The sequence below is a fragment of the Dermacentor albipictus genome, chromosome 1 (genome assembly GCF_038994185.2).
Source record: "Dermacentor albipictus isolate Rhodes 1998 colony chromosome 1, USDA_Dalb.pri_finalv2, whole genome shotgun sequence".
NCBI lineage: Eukaryota > Metazoa > Arthropoda > Arachnida > Ixodida > Ixodidae > Dermacentor > Dermacentor albipictus.
In genome coordinates, this window is record NC_091821.1 from 40,857,273 (window position 1) to 40,874,772 (window position 17,500).

The 17,500-nt window shown below is 45.6% G+C and overlaps 1 protein-coding gene across 1 annotated transcript in view; it reads right to left on the reverse strand.

Moving 5' to 3' along the window:
* Positions 1-6,492: 6,492 nt before the first annotated feature.
* LOC139054881 (abasic site processing protein HMCES-like) overlaps positions 6,493-17,500 on the reverse strand; it is a 45,702-nt gene continuing 34,694 nt past the window's right edge. The window contains exons 8-9 of the mRNA XM_070532563.1: positions 11,064-11,150; positions 6,493-7,241 (exon numbers count right to left, since the gene is read on the reverse strand). Of these exons, the coding sequence (XP_070388664.1) occupies positions 7,163-7,241; positions 11,064-11,150 (166 nt within the window). The 3' untranslated portion in view covers positions 6,493-7,162. The remainder of the gene's footprint in view (positions 7,242-11,063; positions 11,151-17,500) is intronic.

Sequence of the window (17,500 nt, forward strand, 5' to 3'; positions counted from 1 at the left end):
TCTTCCGTACAGACCCGACTCATCCGAATGTACGCCCATCTCTGAAGCCGTCCGCCGCGCCGAGGAATGCCGTCAGCTCGAGCGCTCCGCTCCAACCATCGGATAATAGCAACAAAACTCTCTAGGTGACGATGACCACCTGCATTGTCACTTTCTTCCAGACTCCCTTGTGTAGCTTTGGGTTCCAGCTGTTCCTGCTGGCCTCTCATCCACGCTTGTCTCCAGATATCAAGGACCCTACCGTGTTGTAGCGCAGAAATCGCCTGCGAACTATATCGTAGAGCCTGTCACGCCATCTAAGGACCAACGCTGTCGTGGTCGTGAAAGCGACCACGTATAATACCTGAAGTCCTATTGCGACCTACTGATACTATGTTCACAACGAGTCGCCAGGATGGCTCCTTTTCCGATGGGGGGTGGATTCTAGTGAAGCGTAATACTCGGCGCTGCAGCCACATCGCCAGCAGTCTCCGAGGAGGCGCGAGCTCGAGATTACCTGGCCTAGGCGCAGTTTATATCATTGTTTCAGGGGTAGCGAGAACAAAAAAAATTGAAGAGGCTCAATGTGTTCTCGGCGAATGTAAGTCAAAGTAGAAAAAATAAATAAGAACGTAGTTACTTTGGCTGGCTTTAGTGTCTTGACATGGTTGTTCTGGCGTAGGTTAAAAAAGTGTTGATATTTTTTTGTGTGACATGACGGCACAAATGAACCACCCCAACACATCGTCTCATTGGACCTCGCTGCGTGCTTTGTCAACTCGTCTGCTAGTGTGTTGATTTGGCTTGTCTCGTTGTATGTACCGATGTAAGACTTTGGAAAAGTCAATGGACCTTTGGCGTCAAATGTTTATAACAACATTAAACCCACAAAGTTCCGCAATTGAAAATTTAAAGCACAACTTTGGAAATGTCAATGCACGTTTCACATCAAGAGCTTATGAGCTTTATACCCATAAAGTTCCACAATTGATATCCATGCGCTCCATAGATTCCGTGGCCTCAGTGAGATGCCGCGGCGAGCCCGCTCACCATCAAAGCGCCTTTGAAACAATGTGCTCGAATGGGACTGCTTGGCGTTATGTGACTGCCGGTGTATGGGCGTTGCCACGAAATCCAGCCGGAGTTCGCAATCTTCGCGGTTAAATGTCTTTTCGAGCGTCAAAAAGACATTCTAGACAAAATCCAGAGTGATTTCCGGCGCCGGGGGTCGCTTTGGTCGGCGGTGCATGGACAGCACGAAAAAAATTTCGGGGGGGGGGGGGGCTGAAGCCCCATAAGCCCCCCCCCCCCCCCCCCCTGGCTACGCCCCTGCAATTGACGATCACATCTTGAATAGCGGAGTTCATGCGGGAGCTACGCGAACAATTAGCTCCCCTTGGCAGGCTCCTCGAAACCGAAACTGGCTGGAAAAAGAGCAGCTGTGTCGTTGAGCTGTCTCAAACGCGCGCGTTTGAGACAGCCCTCCCGGAGAAAGTGAATTTTGGCTAAACGCCGTTCCCATCAAAAGGCCTGAAACGGCATTTCGTCGGTGGAAGTGGACAGGTGGCGTCCAACGGAATGACGAAGTAAATTTGACAGGCCGCCGGCATTGAAGCGCTAGGCCAACGCCGCGGACAGCAAGGAGATAACGCCAACTGCTCGCGGGGCCGGACCGATGGTGACCTCGGAGAGGTGACGAAAGAGGAAGGGGGGGGGGGCGACATCGACGACACAGACGCTTTTTCCAGCCAGTTTCGATTTCAAGTAGCCTGCCAAGGGGAATAATTGTTTACATAATTCCCACATGAACTCCGCGACTCAAAATTAGATCATTGGGATAGGAGTGTCGAGGACTGGCCCCAAAGCACTAATTTGCTGTAGCCACCTATTCTAGATAATAAGAACCCGCCGTGGTTGCTCAGTGGCTATGGTGTTGGGCTGCTGAGCACGAGGTCGCGGGATCAAATCCCGGCCACGGCGGCCGCATTTCGATGGGGGCGAAATGCGAAAACACCCGTGTGCTTAGATTTAGGTGCACGTTAAAGAACCCCAGGTGGTCGAAATTTCCGGAGTCCTCCACTACGGCGTGCCTCATAATCAGAAAGTGGTTTTGGCACGTAAAATCCCACAATTTAATTAGATAATAAGAAACATAATTACCGTAACTTCACTAATTACGTACGTAATTGCGGAAATAGCTCTATATTTTCATGCTGCCAATCCGTACACTCGAATGGCAAACAGAAGATTACCGTGATTTATACTTCTCCAATTTAAAAAATTTGGTGCAGCTAGAAAAAAAAATGTAAATAAACCATGGTGTTTTACGTGCCGAAACCATGATCTGATTACGAGGCACGCCGTAGTGGGCGACTCCCGAATTATTTAGACCACCTGGGGTTCTTTAACTGGCACCTAAATCTAAGTACACGATGCTGCAACGCCGGTTACTCGAACCTCGACCGGCGTTACTGCTGGGTAGCTTGGCGTTGTCGGTAGGCTGCAGGCGTCCGGTAGACCATGGCAACCAGGCAGGAGCGAGACGATTTCTAGTGCGAAACTTGCACTATTTATTCCATGGTTGGTGAATGATATAAAAGAAGAGAATAATAATCAAAAATACATTGCGGGGGGGTGGGGGGTAAATAGGCCCGCTAAAATCGTAGGCGGGATTTTGCTCACGTCAACGTCACGTGAAATACAATGAGTGTTGGTGATGGGCGGCCGCTCCCTCTCTCCTAGGCGACGTTACACGTGCTTGCCGCCGCTGGCGGCAACCCGTGGTGTCCTGTTTGGTTCGCGGAAAGGAGTCTCCCTTTGAGTCGCACAGTTCGCGGACGGCGGCCCTCCCTCCTGTCACGTGCACACAGAAAGGGGCCCTTAATCACTGCGGTCTGCGCCGTGCTCCCATATGGGCTGCAGAATTAAGCGTACTTTCCCTCTCCCAAATCACGAAGAATCGCTACGGGGCGCCCGCCAGACTGGCAACCACTCGAGACATCCATAGCAATAAATTAGGGATCCACCCTCCGTTTCGATTAGGCATGGTCTTTCGATCATCCTTTTTGCACGGGGGTGTTAAACGCCAATCGTAACAGGTGTTTTCGCATGCTGCCGCCATCCAAATGCGGCCGCCGTGACCGGAATTCGATCCCACGACTTCACGCTTAGCACCAACACCATAGCCATTAAGCAACCACGGCGGGTGAAAAAAGAAAAAAAAAACACCCTGTGTAGTATAGTAATAGAGAATTTTCCCTATGCTGGGTCCTTGGTGTCATTGTTGGTTTCTTATAATACGCCTAATAAAAATCGTGCCTTTCAGTTTCCTATCTTCTCGTTCATATATATATATATATATATATATATATATATATATATATATTAATCCGCCACCACTGAAACAGTGACATAACCTGCGCCTTAACTACTAGCCAAGCTAGCAGACTGCCTACTAGCTCAGCAATGCAATTACTTCACTGTTTCTGGATGGCTACCTCCCATGGAGACCACCTAAGTGCGTATTCATTGTTAGAATTCTTTTTTTTTAATTCGACAGTACAATGATTTGACACTGCCGAGTTGAGAAACTAATTGTGTGGCAGTCTACTGAAACATTTTAGAATAATATATATTTTTTAATGCAGCGCAGTCCCATTACGACGCATCCGGTTAAGCTGAATTTTCGGATACGACGATTAATGGGTGAACATGCGATTGGTTTCCCAGTAACCCAATACAAAAAAAAGAACTGCTAACGCAAACTGTCAAATCAGTTAAGCCAAAGCTCTGCGGCCGCCCCTCACGCCAGCTACTCAACTCAGTGAGAAGTCCGTATAGGTACACTTGCAGGAGGTAAGCCTGCTAACTTCATGAGAACCAAGTGAAGTTTCTCTTCACCTGTGTTATGGAAACCTGCATGGCTGACACCGCAGAGACAATGATCAAGCTCCTCCAGCTGTCTCTGTAGGCCAATTATTATGTTGAGGATGCTGCCCAGGAGTCGCGAGAACGAGCAGAGTTCACACAAGGCAGCTGGTAAAATTCTGAACACTTGGTGCATTTCTTTTTTAACATGAGGGCACTGAAAAATTTTGGACCTGCTAGGAGAAACTTGTGGATTTCTGAAAGTGCACAGGTTCGCACGGCACCAGCAAGCAACAACTCATTAAAAAAAATTAAGTTATGGAATCTCGTGCGCGAGAGCCACGATCTCATTATGTGGCATGTCGTACTGGGGGGCTCCAGATTAAATTTGACCACCTGAACTTTTTTAACGTTCACCTTCACTGCACAGTACACGAGCTCTTCTTGCATTCAGCCTCCTTCAGAATGCAGCCGCTGTGGCCGGGATTGAACTCGCAACCTTGAACACACACACACACACACATATATATATATATATATATATATATATATATATATATACATATGTGTGTGTGTGTGTGTGTGTGTGTCTTTCTGTACTTGCCTTTTAACTTTAATAATGTTTCATTTATTTTGTATTCTGTATATTTGACCCACCAGAAATAGTAAATTTTCAATTTTGCATATCAGTTTTGTTAAAGGGGTGCTGAAGGACCTGAACCATCCCTCGGGCTTGGTGAAAAAGCACAGACTGCAGATGGAATGCGCTGCTGTGAGCAAGTAACCGAAATTTTCCAGTCGTGTGTGGGGTTAGGAGCTCACAAGCGGAGTGCGAAGCGACCTTATTCTCGAACGCCCTTTTCAAACAGCCTTCCCCTCACCGGTTTCGAAGCTTCCGATGGCTGCCCATTTCATCATTTGAGCAGATTCCCAAAGATGGCTGCTGTTGGCTGATCACTAACATCAATCAAGAATAGTGTTTAGATCAGTGCGCTTCTTCCTACTGTTACTGTGTATATTTAATGACACATTTTACCAAACGGGCTGAAGAAGAGAAAGCCTGCGTTTCGAATTTCGATAAGAATAACCTACTACCGGACGAATCCTACTATAGTCTGCTCACACTCGGCTCCACCCGCCCACATAGGAATTGAACTTCGGCCACACTGCTTATCGGTGTCGTAGCCTTGTCGGCTCTCGCTAATTTCAATTAATTTTGAACACTCAATTAGCCTCGAACGATGCGAAACTTAAGGTCAGACCATGTGCGCAACCACGCACTCCAGCCCTGTCGTGCACAAAGCTATACCTGCGTCTGCTACATAACAGATACCGCGGCCGCTGCGGGTGGTCGCAACGAGCCGCTGAGCTCACTACAGCCCCCTGAGGACAATCGCGCCCTCTGGAATCTCTGTGGGTGACGTGGCTCCAGGCGCATGGATAACCATTAACCCCTGAAGAGCCAACATACGACTGGGCCAGGTCGTCTGCTACCCAAGTAGCACACCTTCGAGGTGTGTTTCCATCATGGTCGAAGTTCGTTACAAGCGAACATAAAGGCGACGTTTCATTCAACCCTCGGAAATTGTGTCAGAAAATTTGTAAAGTACGACGTACACACAACCCATGTCTACGAGAACTCTCCCCCCTCGGTGTGTTCTGTGAATCCAAAGCGCGGGTGTGTAAACCCTCCCCCTCAAAGGCAGGTCGACTACGCCTCCAACGACGACTTTGGACGGAGTTTGAACGGCAGTTTTCCCTCACCTAGGGATCTAGGGAGGATAGAGGGTTTTTAAGCAGCCGTTTTCGGCTGCTCGTTGTGCTCCATGCTCGTGCTGTGTGCTTCAGCTTTCGTGCTCCATTTGGCAGTCATGCTAGACTGTTGAAATGTACCACCTGTCATAATGTAAATATTGTAAATAAATCCTGTCCTCCTAGTTCTCGATGAGAGCAAGTTCCTCCCTACAACCACGTCCCAAACGTGGGCGAGTTGGACGACCGCATGGGCCAGCTACCACGTATTTTATGCCCGACCACAAATCCTACAACTGGTTGCCAGCGGTAGGATTGTCCTCCAACTCTTACACTCTCTACTTGTGTCAGTCGGCAACCCCAATGCAAATTTGGTCGATTTCACCAAATTTGGTGAAATCCACGTTTCAACTTTGATTAAAGTGTTTCAAAGCCTCGGTAATATCAATTGATAAGATGACTAGATCTTTATAGTCTCCAAGTTCATCATCATGGGAGTCTACTGTTGTTAAACTAATAATTTTGTAACAATGAAGTTTAGTGAGTGGAGCTTCAAGCACAATAAACAATAGCTGACAAAATGCACCCTATTTTAATACAAAACTTCACTACCTGCACAGGCCATACAAACCGTCAACGGTTCTCTGAGAGTGTATGTGTCTGCATGTGTCGCTACAAGCTACATGTGTATGAAAATCACAACAACCCATGCTAAATACTATTTCTTTACTTATAACGTTCACAAATAAAGTGTACCCTAACTGCAGTTATGCTAATTTCTGCAAAAATATTGTGTCAGCATAAAGCAAGGCCGGTGGAATCAGACTACTATCTTCATTTGAAAACATCTGTACTAAAGCTCTGCAGTACAGTAATAAAGAGTGGCCCAGGATATTTTTAACAAACAAAGAATTTAATGCAGCAAGACAACAGCACAACTCGTTGTCAATTACACAAAATATTGTGTTAGACATACAAATAAATAAAACTCTGGCTTATAGTTTAAAAATATCACAGTGAGGTTATAGCAGGATGCATGCATTAAAATATTAAAATACATATGACTATGTAACATTACTGCAGCACACAGATGCTTTTGTACTTTATCATGCATCATTCTAGATGCATCTATTAAAAAAAAAAGGCAGGAAAAAGTCTTCCCCTTCCCTGCCCTCTGTGTTAAAACACCAAAAAAAAAAAGGGGGGGGGGGGTACTTTGTCTATGTTAACATGAACAGAAATTAAGTAATGCTAATGCCACAGCTGCCAAGAACACCTTGTCAAACTTTGTCTAAAAAAAGTAAAAAAGAGAGAAAACTAAGGAAATGAAGAAAAAAAAGACAGCAGGGAAGAGTCCTTCCCTTCCCTCCATGTTAAAGCACGCACAAAAATGAAAGGGGGGGGGGGGGTATACTTGCCAAGTTAATGTTAACAGAAATTAAGAAGTAGTGCTAATGCCCCAGCTGATAAAAGCACCTTGTCAAATAGAGAAAAAGAAAAATGATGGAGACTGTTCATGGACTGGCATTACCAGCCCTAAGGCACATGGTGGCAGAGGCTGCTTTTAAGCTGAAGACTTTCCACTGAAGTCCGCTGACTCTTTCCCCGGTTCTTCAGCCTTGACAGGTGATCGACTTCGTGACCTACATGAAATTAAAACAGTCCAAAGGTCTTAGCTAGGGTCAAATTGAACCGGGGCTATATAACTAGTTCATCCTTTTTTAAAGTAAAACCAGTGCAAAACAAAACAAAACATGCAGGGGTCAAAGTGAGCAAAGGTGTTTTGGAGCAGCCTGGTAGACCTTAACAAGATTAAATATAGGCAGGCTAAGATGCTCTTTATTTGACTGTGCAGAACAGTAAAACTATTAAGCTACATACTAACCCACTGCAGGATAAATGAAGTTATTGTGTTTGAAGTTTTCCACATAACTTGAGGGGGCACTACAGATACACAGTCACTGACTGATTTTTAAATGTCAACATTTTGCTTGATTATTTGGACTTTTCATGGCACTGCCATGTGCCCCATACAGCTAGCGCATAGCGACCGATATCGGACTCTGAATGATGGAGTGATTTTTTGGATATCATCTGCGCATGTCAAGTAGTGAACATCGCTGCTGCAAACAAAACAATTGTCCTTTCTCACTTTCAGCAGCATTTTACGACCATCATGTGACCACTAACGTTGACTAGAACTGAAATTTTTAACTCCTGACTTGTGTTCTGCAGTGGTACCCTGATAAGATTTTGACGATTTTGTGCAAACATAGTGAGTCATTAGAGTAGATCCTTCTGATCATTAATTGATGCATGTAAGTGCTCCGCATAAAGCATGTAATTTATCATAAAGTTTTAAAAATGTACATTGCTGCCGATCGCAGCACACTACTCGGCAAAATTTTCAACCACCCCTACCCATATGATGTAAATCACCCAATTGACGTCAGTAGGGCGGGCTATCCGATTAGCTGCCCAGGGCTCGTCATCGATAATTTTTCCACCTTTATGGTGAACAAATGATGTTCGTAATAGTTGGAATGTTAGTTCATTTGTTTCTATAAAAAGAAAGTAACAGAAAGAGAATGAACAAGAACAATTTCCCACTACACTTAAGCACTTCCGGCACACAGCAAGCGTTCTCTGCTTGTGCTACAACATGCTCCATTCTGACGAGAGCTCCGCGGTCAGAGTTGGTCTCAGTCTTTTCACGAGCACCATGATTCGACTTTGTTGCGTTGTGGGCTGCAAACGTAGCGACTGGCTGGTGTCTGCATCGTCTGGGACTGGCTGGTGTCTGCATCGTGTGCAAGGCAGCAGACGAGCAGACTGGCTGCAGGGCATCGGACTGCCACTATCTGATCGCCCCCAGGATTTGCGCGTTTGCAGCCGTCACTTTACACCGGAGGATTACTACTGCAACAGCGTTTTGAGAGTCCGGTATTCGGGTAAATGCAAGCGCAAGGGGACAAGGCCTGGCGGTTTGACCGCGCCGTTTAACGGGATGAGCAGAAATGTGAATGGTCTGCATGGTGCAGCCACCTGGTGGCACAGAGCTCAACCGCACACAGTAGCAGTAACAAAATGTATTCTTTGCTGCTGGTGTAAATTTTTCGCAGGAGTGTAATCGTTGACACGTTTTTGTAAATGTTTAAAATGTTTTACCCTTGGTTAGAGCAATATTAGCTCTTTGTTTGGTTGGTTAAGCTCTGCACCAATGGGTGGCTGGACCGTGGAGACCGGTCAGGCAGCTCACATATGTCTATGCTAAAGTTCCGTCATCAGCTTGAGTTTATGCCTCCACCGTTCCGTCAAAACGCCCAGCTCACCTGTGGTTAATGGTATACTAGACATGTTCGTCGCTGCGACAGAATGCTCGCAACGCACGCAGATTTGATAGCTCTCGCTTGGGGTCGACTGCCAAGCAGCTGGCGGAGAGTTTGGAGAGGCTTTGCGCGCTCGCTGTTAGAGGATCAGAAGTTGGCAACACGACGTGCCATCATGACGCAGAGCCAGTGAAGGCTGGGCTTAGCCCCGGTCACTCGGCGAACGAGTTGAGGAGAAATTGCATAACTATGGAGGAGGGTAACTTGTAATCGTCTGTAGCTCTCTTAATATGAGAAGCTTCACACAAACTGTGGTGCGAATTATTAACTTTAGCTGTACCCTACGCGCCTACTAAATTTGTGCGAGCCGTTTCAGGGGCCCTTTAATACTTATACTATTGGTATTGCAAGAATGCAATTCTTTTTACCGGCTAGAGGTATGGAAAAGATCAAGTTTATTGCAAAGCAAATATTGTACAGGAAAATTATGCTTCATGGTCAAAAAAATTATTTGGTACAACACTTTTGCCTTGACAGCGTCGTAACTGCAGTTATTTAATGGCGTCATGACGGAAGGATAGCTGCCCAACATGTTCGGGGAGCAGCAACAACCTCCGGCATGTGACAATTCCTTCAGACACTGCAAAGAACTGCTCGCTGGACACGCAAGTGTGTTATCGACAGGTACCTCCTTGCAAGCCGAGCCAACGGTGGGGCACCATGCTTACAGCACCATTCTCGCGGAACTTCTTTTCAGCCGAAAATTTCATCATGCACATATTTTTCAACCTGTGATTGTGGTAGTGAAAATTGTTGCCACAAGCAAGTGAAAATTGCTGCTCATTGATAAGCTTATCAAAGGCTTTGGGCAGCACTGACATGGATCACGGTGTAAGAATATTATGAGAGGTGTGCAAATGGTGGCGCCTCGCTGTGCTGAGATGGCCGACAGCGTGTCGACAACTTGTGTGCATTTCAGCCATCCTCCGAGGGGTAGCGCTATTTGTTCGGAGCCGCCAGCCCGTTCTAAAGGGTGAAGCCACTTCGACATCACATCATCGTTCACATTTGTCGCATGCGATTACAAATACTTCTGTGCTTTGTGCTGGTACACATGCATTGCTTTTGCATGGTTTCTTATGGTATGAATCGTTTTGTGAACCTGTTCACCTATTTATTTTTCACCATGACAATTGAAACAAGTGTGAACGAGACCAAACCAAACAAGAGCGAGCGAGAGCTAATGTGAGCAGACAACAGTAGGAAACAAGCAGTCGGGCGGGTCCACATGCACCAGTTTCCCACACACACGTCATTGAAGGAGCCACTCACATTGGTCTGTGCCCTTCGCGGCTCATATCTTTTATGCCCACTCAGCATTCTCATTCGCTGATGGCCCCCACATGAGTGCATCATCTTTTGGAAACTGCTTGAAGCGCACACTAAAACGGTATGCTGGGACCGGCACCATTCTCACACCTCTCATATTCATACAACGTGATGTGGATGGTGCCTTTTCAGAAGCTTCTTTCTTTTTTTTTTTGTTGAGGACATATCTGGGTTCCTTGGTGTTAAAATTTTCCTTGCTTCTTCTAAAGTCAGGTTTTTTAACCCAGTCTGCTATTGAAGCATCCTGGTGGTACTCAACTTCTTCAGAGCGAGGGTCTAAAACGATTGCCAAGCTTGTAGCTTGGTCAAACCTGTAGTTTGGAAACCATGTTTTTAGGCACTTAGCCAGCTTAGTAGCAAACACCGGTTTCCACCTGGCAGCTGGCGCTGAATAGGTGCATGAAGAGGCAGCACAGTGTGGGTACTTGAGCTGACAGTGTCGGGTAGCCATCAGCATCAGCAGGGAACCCACAACAGCGCTTCCTTCTTACTATTTATGTGCTTCACTGCATGGCAAATATGCTTCACCCAACAATGGCACTTCTTGCAGGTTCAAATATTTCAAATAGTAGACGTGTCTTTTGAATAGAATAATAATGAATTCAAATCAAATATCCAAAGTTTCGAATGTTGACACACCGTTGCTTTTTACCCAGGCAGGTTACACACAAACACCTCTCAAATGATACCATGTCAGCACTGTAGGCTTGCACACTATACAACAGCAAAAAAAAAGGCTTACTCTACCTGCGGCTAGAACTGGGCCCCGCATCTCCTGATGTACTCGAACGATTCAGCCATGAATCCATCAGGGTTTGTCGTGGAGTGACATCTCTGCAAGTGTTGCAATAGAGACAAGCAAGCAACACAATCTACAGTGTCGCACTAGAGTCCTTGGTTCAAACTACATAGGTAAAACAGTTTGACAAAGCCAAGGCGCCACTGGCAGATGACAAACACAGCAAGAATATGCAAACTGTAGTATAAAATCTAGGCGTACAGGTAAAGAAAACAGACAATTTGACATTACAAAAACATATGTGATGCTACATAAAGAAGATAGGTACACTCATAGGTGACACAGCACAATGCAACTAACGGAACTGAGTATAGTACAACCAAGAGAAGTATCGCATACATAGAATGAACACACATGTCAAAACAGAATGAAATAAGGCAATTTTGTATGAATTAACAGAAAAGTTATTTTTTTTTATTATGGGGTTTAACGTGCCAAAACCACTTTCTGATTATGGGGCACGCCGTAGTGGAGGACTCCAGAAATTTCGACCACCTGGGGTTCTTTAACGTGCACCTAAATCTAAGTACACGGGTGTTTTCGCATTTTGCCCCCATCGAAATGCGGCCGCCGTGGCCGGGATTCGATCCCGCGACCTCGTGCTCAGCAGCCCAACACCATAGCCACTGAGCAACCACAGCGGGTGAACAGAAAAGTTTGGAAGTGTTAACACAAGGTAATGTTATTAACAAGTGGGGTTCATTGTACAGTTATTCGGGCAGGGGGGGGAGGCGAGGGAGGGGGGGGGTCAGAAACTGAAGTAGTATGCTGTGATGCCAACAGTCGAATGTGAGTAAGCGCAGGCAGGTCCTATAGAAGGCCGGTAAGGAGTTCCAGTAGATTGTATTTCGGACATCGGCGAATTCGCCATATTGTCAAATTCACCATCTTGTCATATATAGTTGGCCTATAGGGCTGCTACAGATGCTCTGATTGCCTCAAAATTCTGCCAGTACAGAATTTGACACAATAGCACAATATGACAATGTCCAGGATAGTACTCCACGTTGGCCGCATACCTTCAGAACTGCTTAGTAGCCATCTATGATCACACCCATAGCACCGGCGGTTGCGGCAAGCAGTATTTTTTTGTTTGGACTCAGCGCAACGTCACAAACATAACGAAACCTGTCAAAGTTAAAGAGCAATTCTGCCGCAGCCTGTATGTTGGCATCAAAACTGCTGGCTGTATTGTGATAGATGGATGTCTGATTGCCGACCAGCTCAATGGCGAAAAAATCATCAGAATGTGCCCGCGGCAGTGAAAATGAAGACGCAGGTTTTTCGCTACAGCTAGACTGCGACGAAAGTCATGAGGCATTTGCTTCTGCGAGCGCTAATCAGTAATGAGATGCCAAGAATTGCAGCTTCCATACTGCTTTTGCCAAAATACAAGCAGGATTTGCTGATACATTCAGTAAATAAAAGTGTGTTGATGTAAGCATTTGTTTAGTGTTCTCGTAATGTTGTCGATAATTCAACATTCAGTTATTTCAGATTTTTTTTTTTGGTCCCATGAGATCTAAATTAGCAAAGTTTTACAGCATATATATTATATGCCTACATTATTCATGCAATACATTTTCATTTCAACAGACACAGCTAAATGGACTTTGGGCTCCAACGGACAATTGCCTGTGCAAATTATGTCTAGATGGTAAGACAAAACAATGTATTCTGCTGCAGCGATGTGTGCATGTGGCGGTGCGCTGCACACAACCATTTCTGTTCACTTGCGGAATGTGCGAAAATGCACCATTTCTTACAGAACAAACCTACTAGCAGCAGGCTTCACATAACGGTGTGCTTCGCACAAAGCCTCGCCGGCTAACTAAGCATCATTCAGGTTGACCTCACAAATCAATGCCAACAAAAATGCCCCTAGGCCTAATTCATTAAGTGAAGCCATTGCATATGGCACTTCAAAAACAACTGCCAACAATTGTAAAATATATAAATTTTCACAAAAAGAGAAGCTAGACTGTTATATGCAGCATCTAGACTGCAAAGCATGTGATGCAATTCGGCCATCTCAAATGCAGTGCAGCTGTGGTCTAACACGGGCAGTAAGCTGAACCTGCCTCATATCGCAGCCCTCGTTTGTGTGTTACAGGTTTGGCAGTGGTCATCGTTTGTTGTGAAAGGTAAAATTAAGATATCGTTTTATTCTACTGAACACTGTTTTGTAGCTTTCCAGCTCCCCATTGTAGCTGTTTGCATTGCTGTGCGCAAACATGCAGCTGATGTTTGTTTGTGTCCCCGGCCGCAGCGGCGTGCTCAGGCTAGGTGGCTGGCACGGCAGTGAGCTTGATGGCCGGCTACCTATTGTGACAGCCATTAATCTAGATGATGTGCGGGGAAACTTCCATTTATCCACAACCAACGTCCAAAATACAGCAGGCATCAAGCCAGTGAGCCGCTAGTGTTCTTGCAATTACCGCATAAATCTGTTTGTTTATTTTAATTTCAATGTTTTTGCCATTGCCTTCGGTTTAGACAGCTGTATATGCAAAGTTCCACAATTTCTCAACATAACGTGGCCCTCATTTTGGATCGAACGTAATTCGAATGTAACAGACATTACTCACTGAATTATTACTGTCTGCTGTAACGAGCATTGACTGAGGTAAACAGGAGCCTAATTCTCAGCATTTCTCTCAGAGCAGCTGTTTTTGATCTGCGATGCTTTCTATGAAACTACTTCATATATTACAACTACAACTTGCAGACATCAGGTTATGTGAAGCATATTTGTGAACCTGCATGCTTCCAGTATGCAACATACTATTTTGGTCGCACGAACAAGACTTTGGCTGCTAGTTGCAGAAATGTGTCACTCCACTCGTTTGGTGGCAAATAGTTTAAGACCTATGATGCCTTCTACATTATAATTACGTCATATTTTGCTATATAAACGTACGAAACCTAATTTTAAATCAAATGAATTCACATGACGCAGACCCACCACCTTTCATATGCCACACCTGCTCTCCTAAGTAGGTTCATGTGTTAAGTGATGCTATCGAGCAAAAAGAAGCATGTTCAATATCCACCTGCTATGGCCCCAAGTGGTGCCAGCTAACACTCCCAGGGCTAAGCCTAGTACACATAATATACCCATGGATGGGTTGATGGCAGTTGCCGTAGCACGATTGGTAGTGCAATGCATGCGTAATGCGGAGGTTGTGGGTTCATTTCCCAGCGGTGACAAGTTATCTTTTTGTCCACATTCATTTTCTTTTTTCCTCATTATTTTCTACAATTTAATTTCTACCACAGCTAATAACCCCTATTCTTTCCTTGGCTTCATTCCCTGTTGTCTCTACAAGGTCTTAATAAGAAATCAAGCCCCTTTGTTTGTCTTCTTGTTCATTCGTAACCAGGGTCTCAAATATAGCAGCCTTGATGCCATTAGGTAGCATACGAGGATTTATTGGCCACGTGCCTCTTCTCCTAAACTGATATGCTATGTGACGCCATCAGGAAAAGAAAAGCATGTTTCACATCTGCTTGCTATGGCCCCGAATGGCACTGGCTAATACTCCCAGGGCTAGATTTAGCGCACATAAATACCCATAATAGTTGACGGAATGATGGCCATCGTTGTAGTGCATTTGGTAGTGCAACACATGTGTAATGCAGAGGTTGTGGGTTCGCCCAACGAAGACAAGTTATCTTTTCATCCACGCTCATTTTCCTTTTTCCTCATTATTTTCTACATTTTAATTTCGACCACAGCTAGTGACCCTTATGCTTTCCTTGGCTTCACTGCCTGCTGGCTTTATATGGTCATGATAAAAAAAATCGAGCCCCTCTGTTTCTCTTCTTCTTGTGCACTATTTCTTCATTGCAAATGCGATTAGCGAGAGAAGTCTCTAGCCTTCATAGCGTTGCCTGCTATGTATGAAACAGAGCATAACCCGTCCTGTCATCCACCACTGTTCCGCCATTCCACTGGGTGGCACAGAAGCGGTGGCCCCCACAACTGCCTACACTTCCCAACAAAACTATGCATCTGCTTGGCCAGCCAGTAACGAAAACAGAAGGTTGAGTAATGTTTGTGACCCAGTAAGCATGCTTAGTGGAAAAGAACTCAGCTGTAATGAAACACAAGGCACTATGGAACTATAATAGGTACGAGGTGGTTAGGGGCGTATAGAAAGGGATTATGGTACCTGGCCTCACATTCGGAAATTCAGTACTGTGCATGAAGTCGGAAGTTCAGGCATGCATGGAAACGAGACAGAGAAGTGTAGGCAGGTTGGCCTTAGGAGCGCACGGGAACACCCCTAATGAGGGAGTGCAGGGGGACATGGGATGGACGTCATTCGAAGGTAGAGAGGCAATAAGTAAGCTAAAATATGAACAGAGACTCCCAGCACTGGAGGAAAAAAGGTAGGCAGGAAAAGTGTACAAATATCTATACATGAAAAGTCTGAACACAAAGTGGACACTCCGAACGAGGAAGCTGAGGAATAGATACCTAAAGCCGAGGGAGGGTGTCCAACGAGGTTCTAGTGTGGGAAAGGAGACAGAAAAAAAAATGTGGGAAGAAAGAATGCTCAGAAAGCCAGCGCTATCTATGTATAGGTCACAAAAACAGGAGATTAAGAGAGAGCTCTTATTTGATAACTCGCGAGGCAGCTCACTATTATTCGAAGCTAAGACGGGGGTTTTGAGAACGAAAACATACAGGGCTAAATTTGAAGACGTGGACCTTTGGTGCACAGCTTGCGGAGCCGAAATGGAGACCACAGAGCATATAGTGCTGAGATGCACAGACCTTCGCCCGACTCTGGCACAGGGAACAGTGGCAGATATGGAAGGGGCATTGGGTTTTCCTGGGGAACGAGGGCAAATAGACGAGAAAAGAGTGGCAGTAACGAAGGGGAGGCTAGAGGATTGGTGGAGGAAGTCAAGGGAGAGATAATACCATAAATCGGGGAGATAATGTTTCCTATACTTTTTTAGATAGTTATGTCGGGGGGAGGAGGGGAGTGAAAACTAGTTTAAGGAGAAGAGGATATAAAGAAAGAAAAAAAAATGGGAGGGGGAGCAAAAGGCTAGGTGGCGCCAGCCGCCGCCCGTTACAAAGGGTATAGCCGCCATCCATCCATCCATCCATCCATCCATCCATCCATCCATCCATCCATCCATCCATCCAACCATCCATCCGTGCTAGAGAGCGTCTATGAGAGTGAGAGTGTTGTGGCTTCGTGCTGAAGCTCGGATTTAAAAAAAAACGGCGGGTGCTCGGCATAGAAGATAAACTAGACATTGTTCGGGCTATCGAACGTGACACGAAGACGTCTGCGTGGGCACGCGACAGGGATCTGCTGTTAACTACGGTGTGTGGCATTTGGAATGCTAAGAAGTTGCTTGGCAGCGCTGCTGCGACCGCGAAGAGATGTCGGCTACGAGGTTCGACTTTTCGCCATCATTGCCTGTGTTGTTGCCGAAGTGTAGACTAGCGACAGTGATAAGGACGACATGGAAAGCGACAGCACGGGCGATTCAGGCCCGACAGTGGCAAAAGCTGCGCGTTGTGTCAGCCTCATGAATGCAATCGTCGTGACAAGAACAGCACCCTGCAATGGAAAAGGCGCCTCGCAATGGAAAAGGAGTCCCGCGACTTCTGCAGCGCTACCACGCACATGAACGGAGAATTCGTAACGCCAATGAAGAATCTGCCATGCAAGTGTTTGCCGAGATGAGGGGGCTGGCTGAAAAGCTGGCTCACAGCATCGGGAAGTTTGAGGCCGCTTTTGTCGCTGCTAGGCCACCGCGGCATAAAACGAAAATAACACTTTTGTCGCATCAAGTGAATAAATACTGCATGTTTTCTTTCCCCTTTCATCGCACTCTCTCTGAGTTCCATTTTTGACAGGTAAGTGGGTGATCTCATGTTATTTTGGTTAAACAGTACTACCGTTTAGTACACACTTTTTCCGAGCTCCGGCCAACTACGGTTTAACGAGGTTTCACTGCATTTCCGAAAGTGATAGCCGAAGAATACCGTTCGTGCGATTAGCCTGTTCAGTCCAGTAAGTGCATGCACAAACTTGCTAGGCGCACAATTATCAGTGTAGCCTGTGCGCATGATCGCAGACCCAATCATCGATGAGCACCAAACATCCTGCAACCGTTTACACAAAATACGAAATAGTTTATGTTCTTATATTTGATGTTCTTGTACAAGTTTTCGCATTGAGTCAAAATTCTGTAAACTAAACAAAACTCACTGAACAATTGAAAATTCTTAATCTTTTCTGCAGCTGTACACTTTCTATGATTCTGAAATGCAAGAGATATGGCAAAAGCAAGTTTTCAATCAACGGGATAAAGTGGTGTCTGAAAGGGCTAAGACGTGTGGAAGCATTCTTGT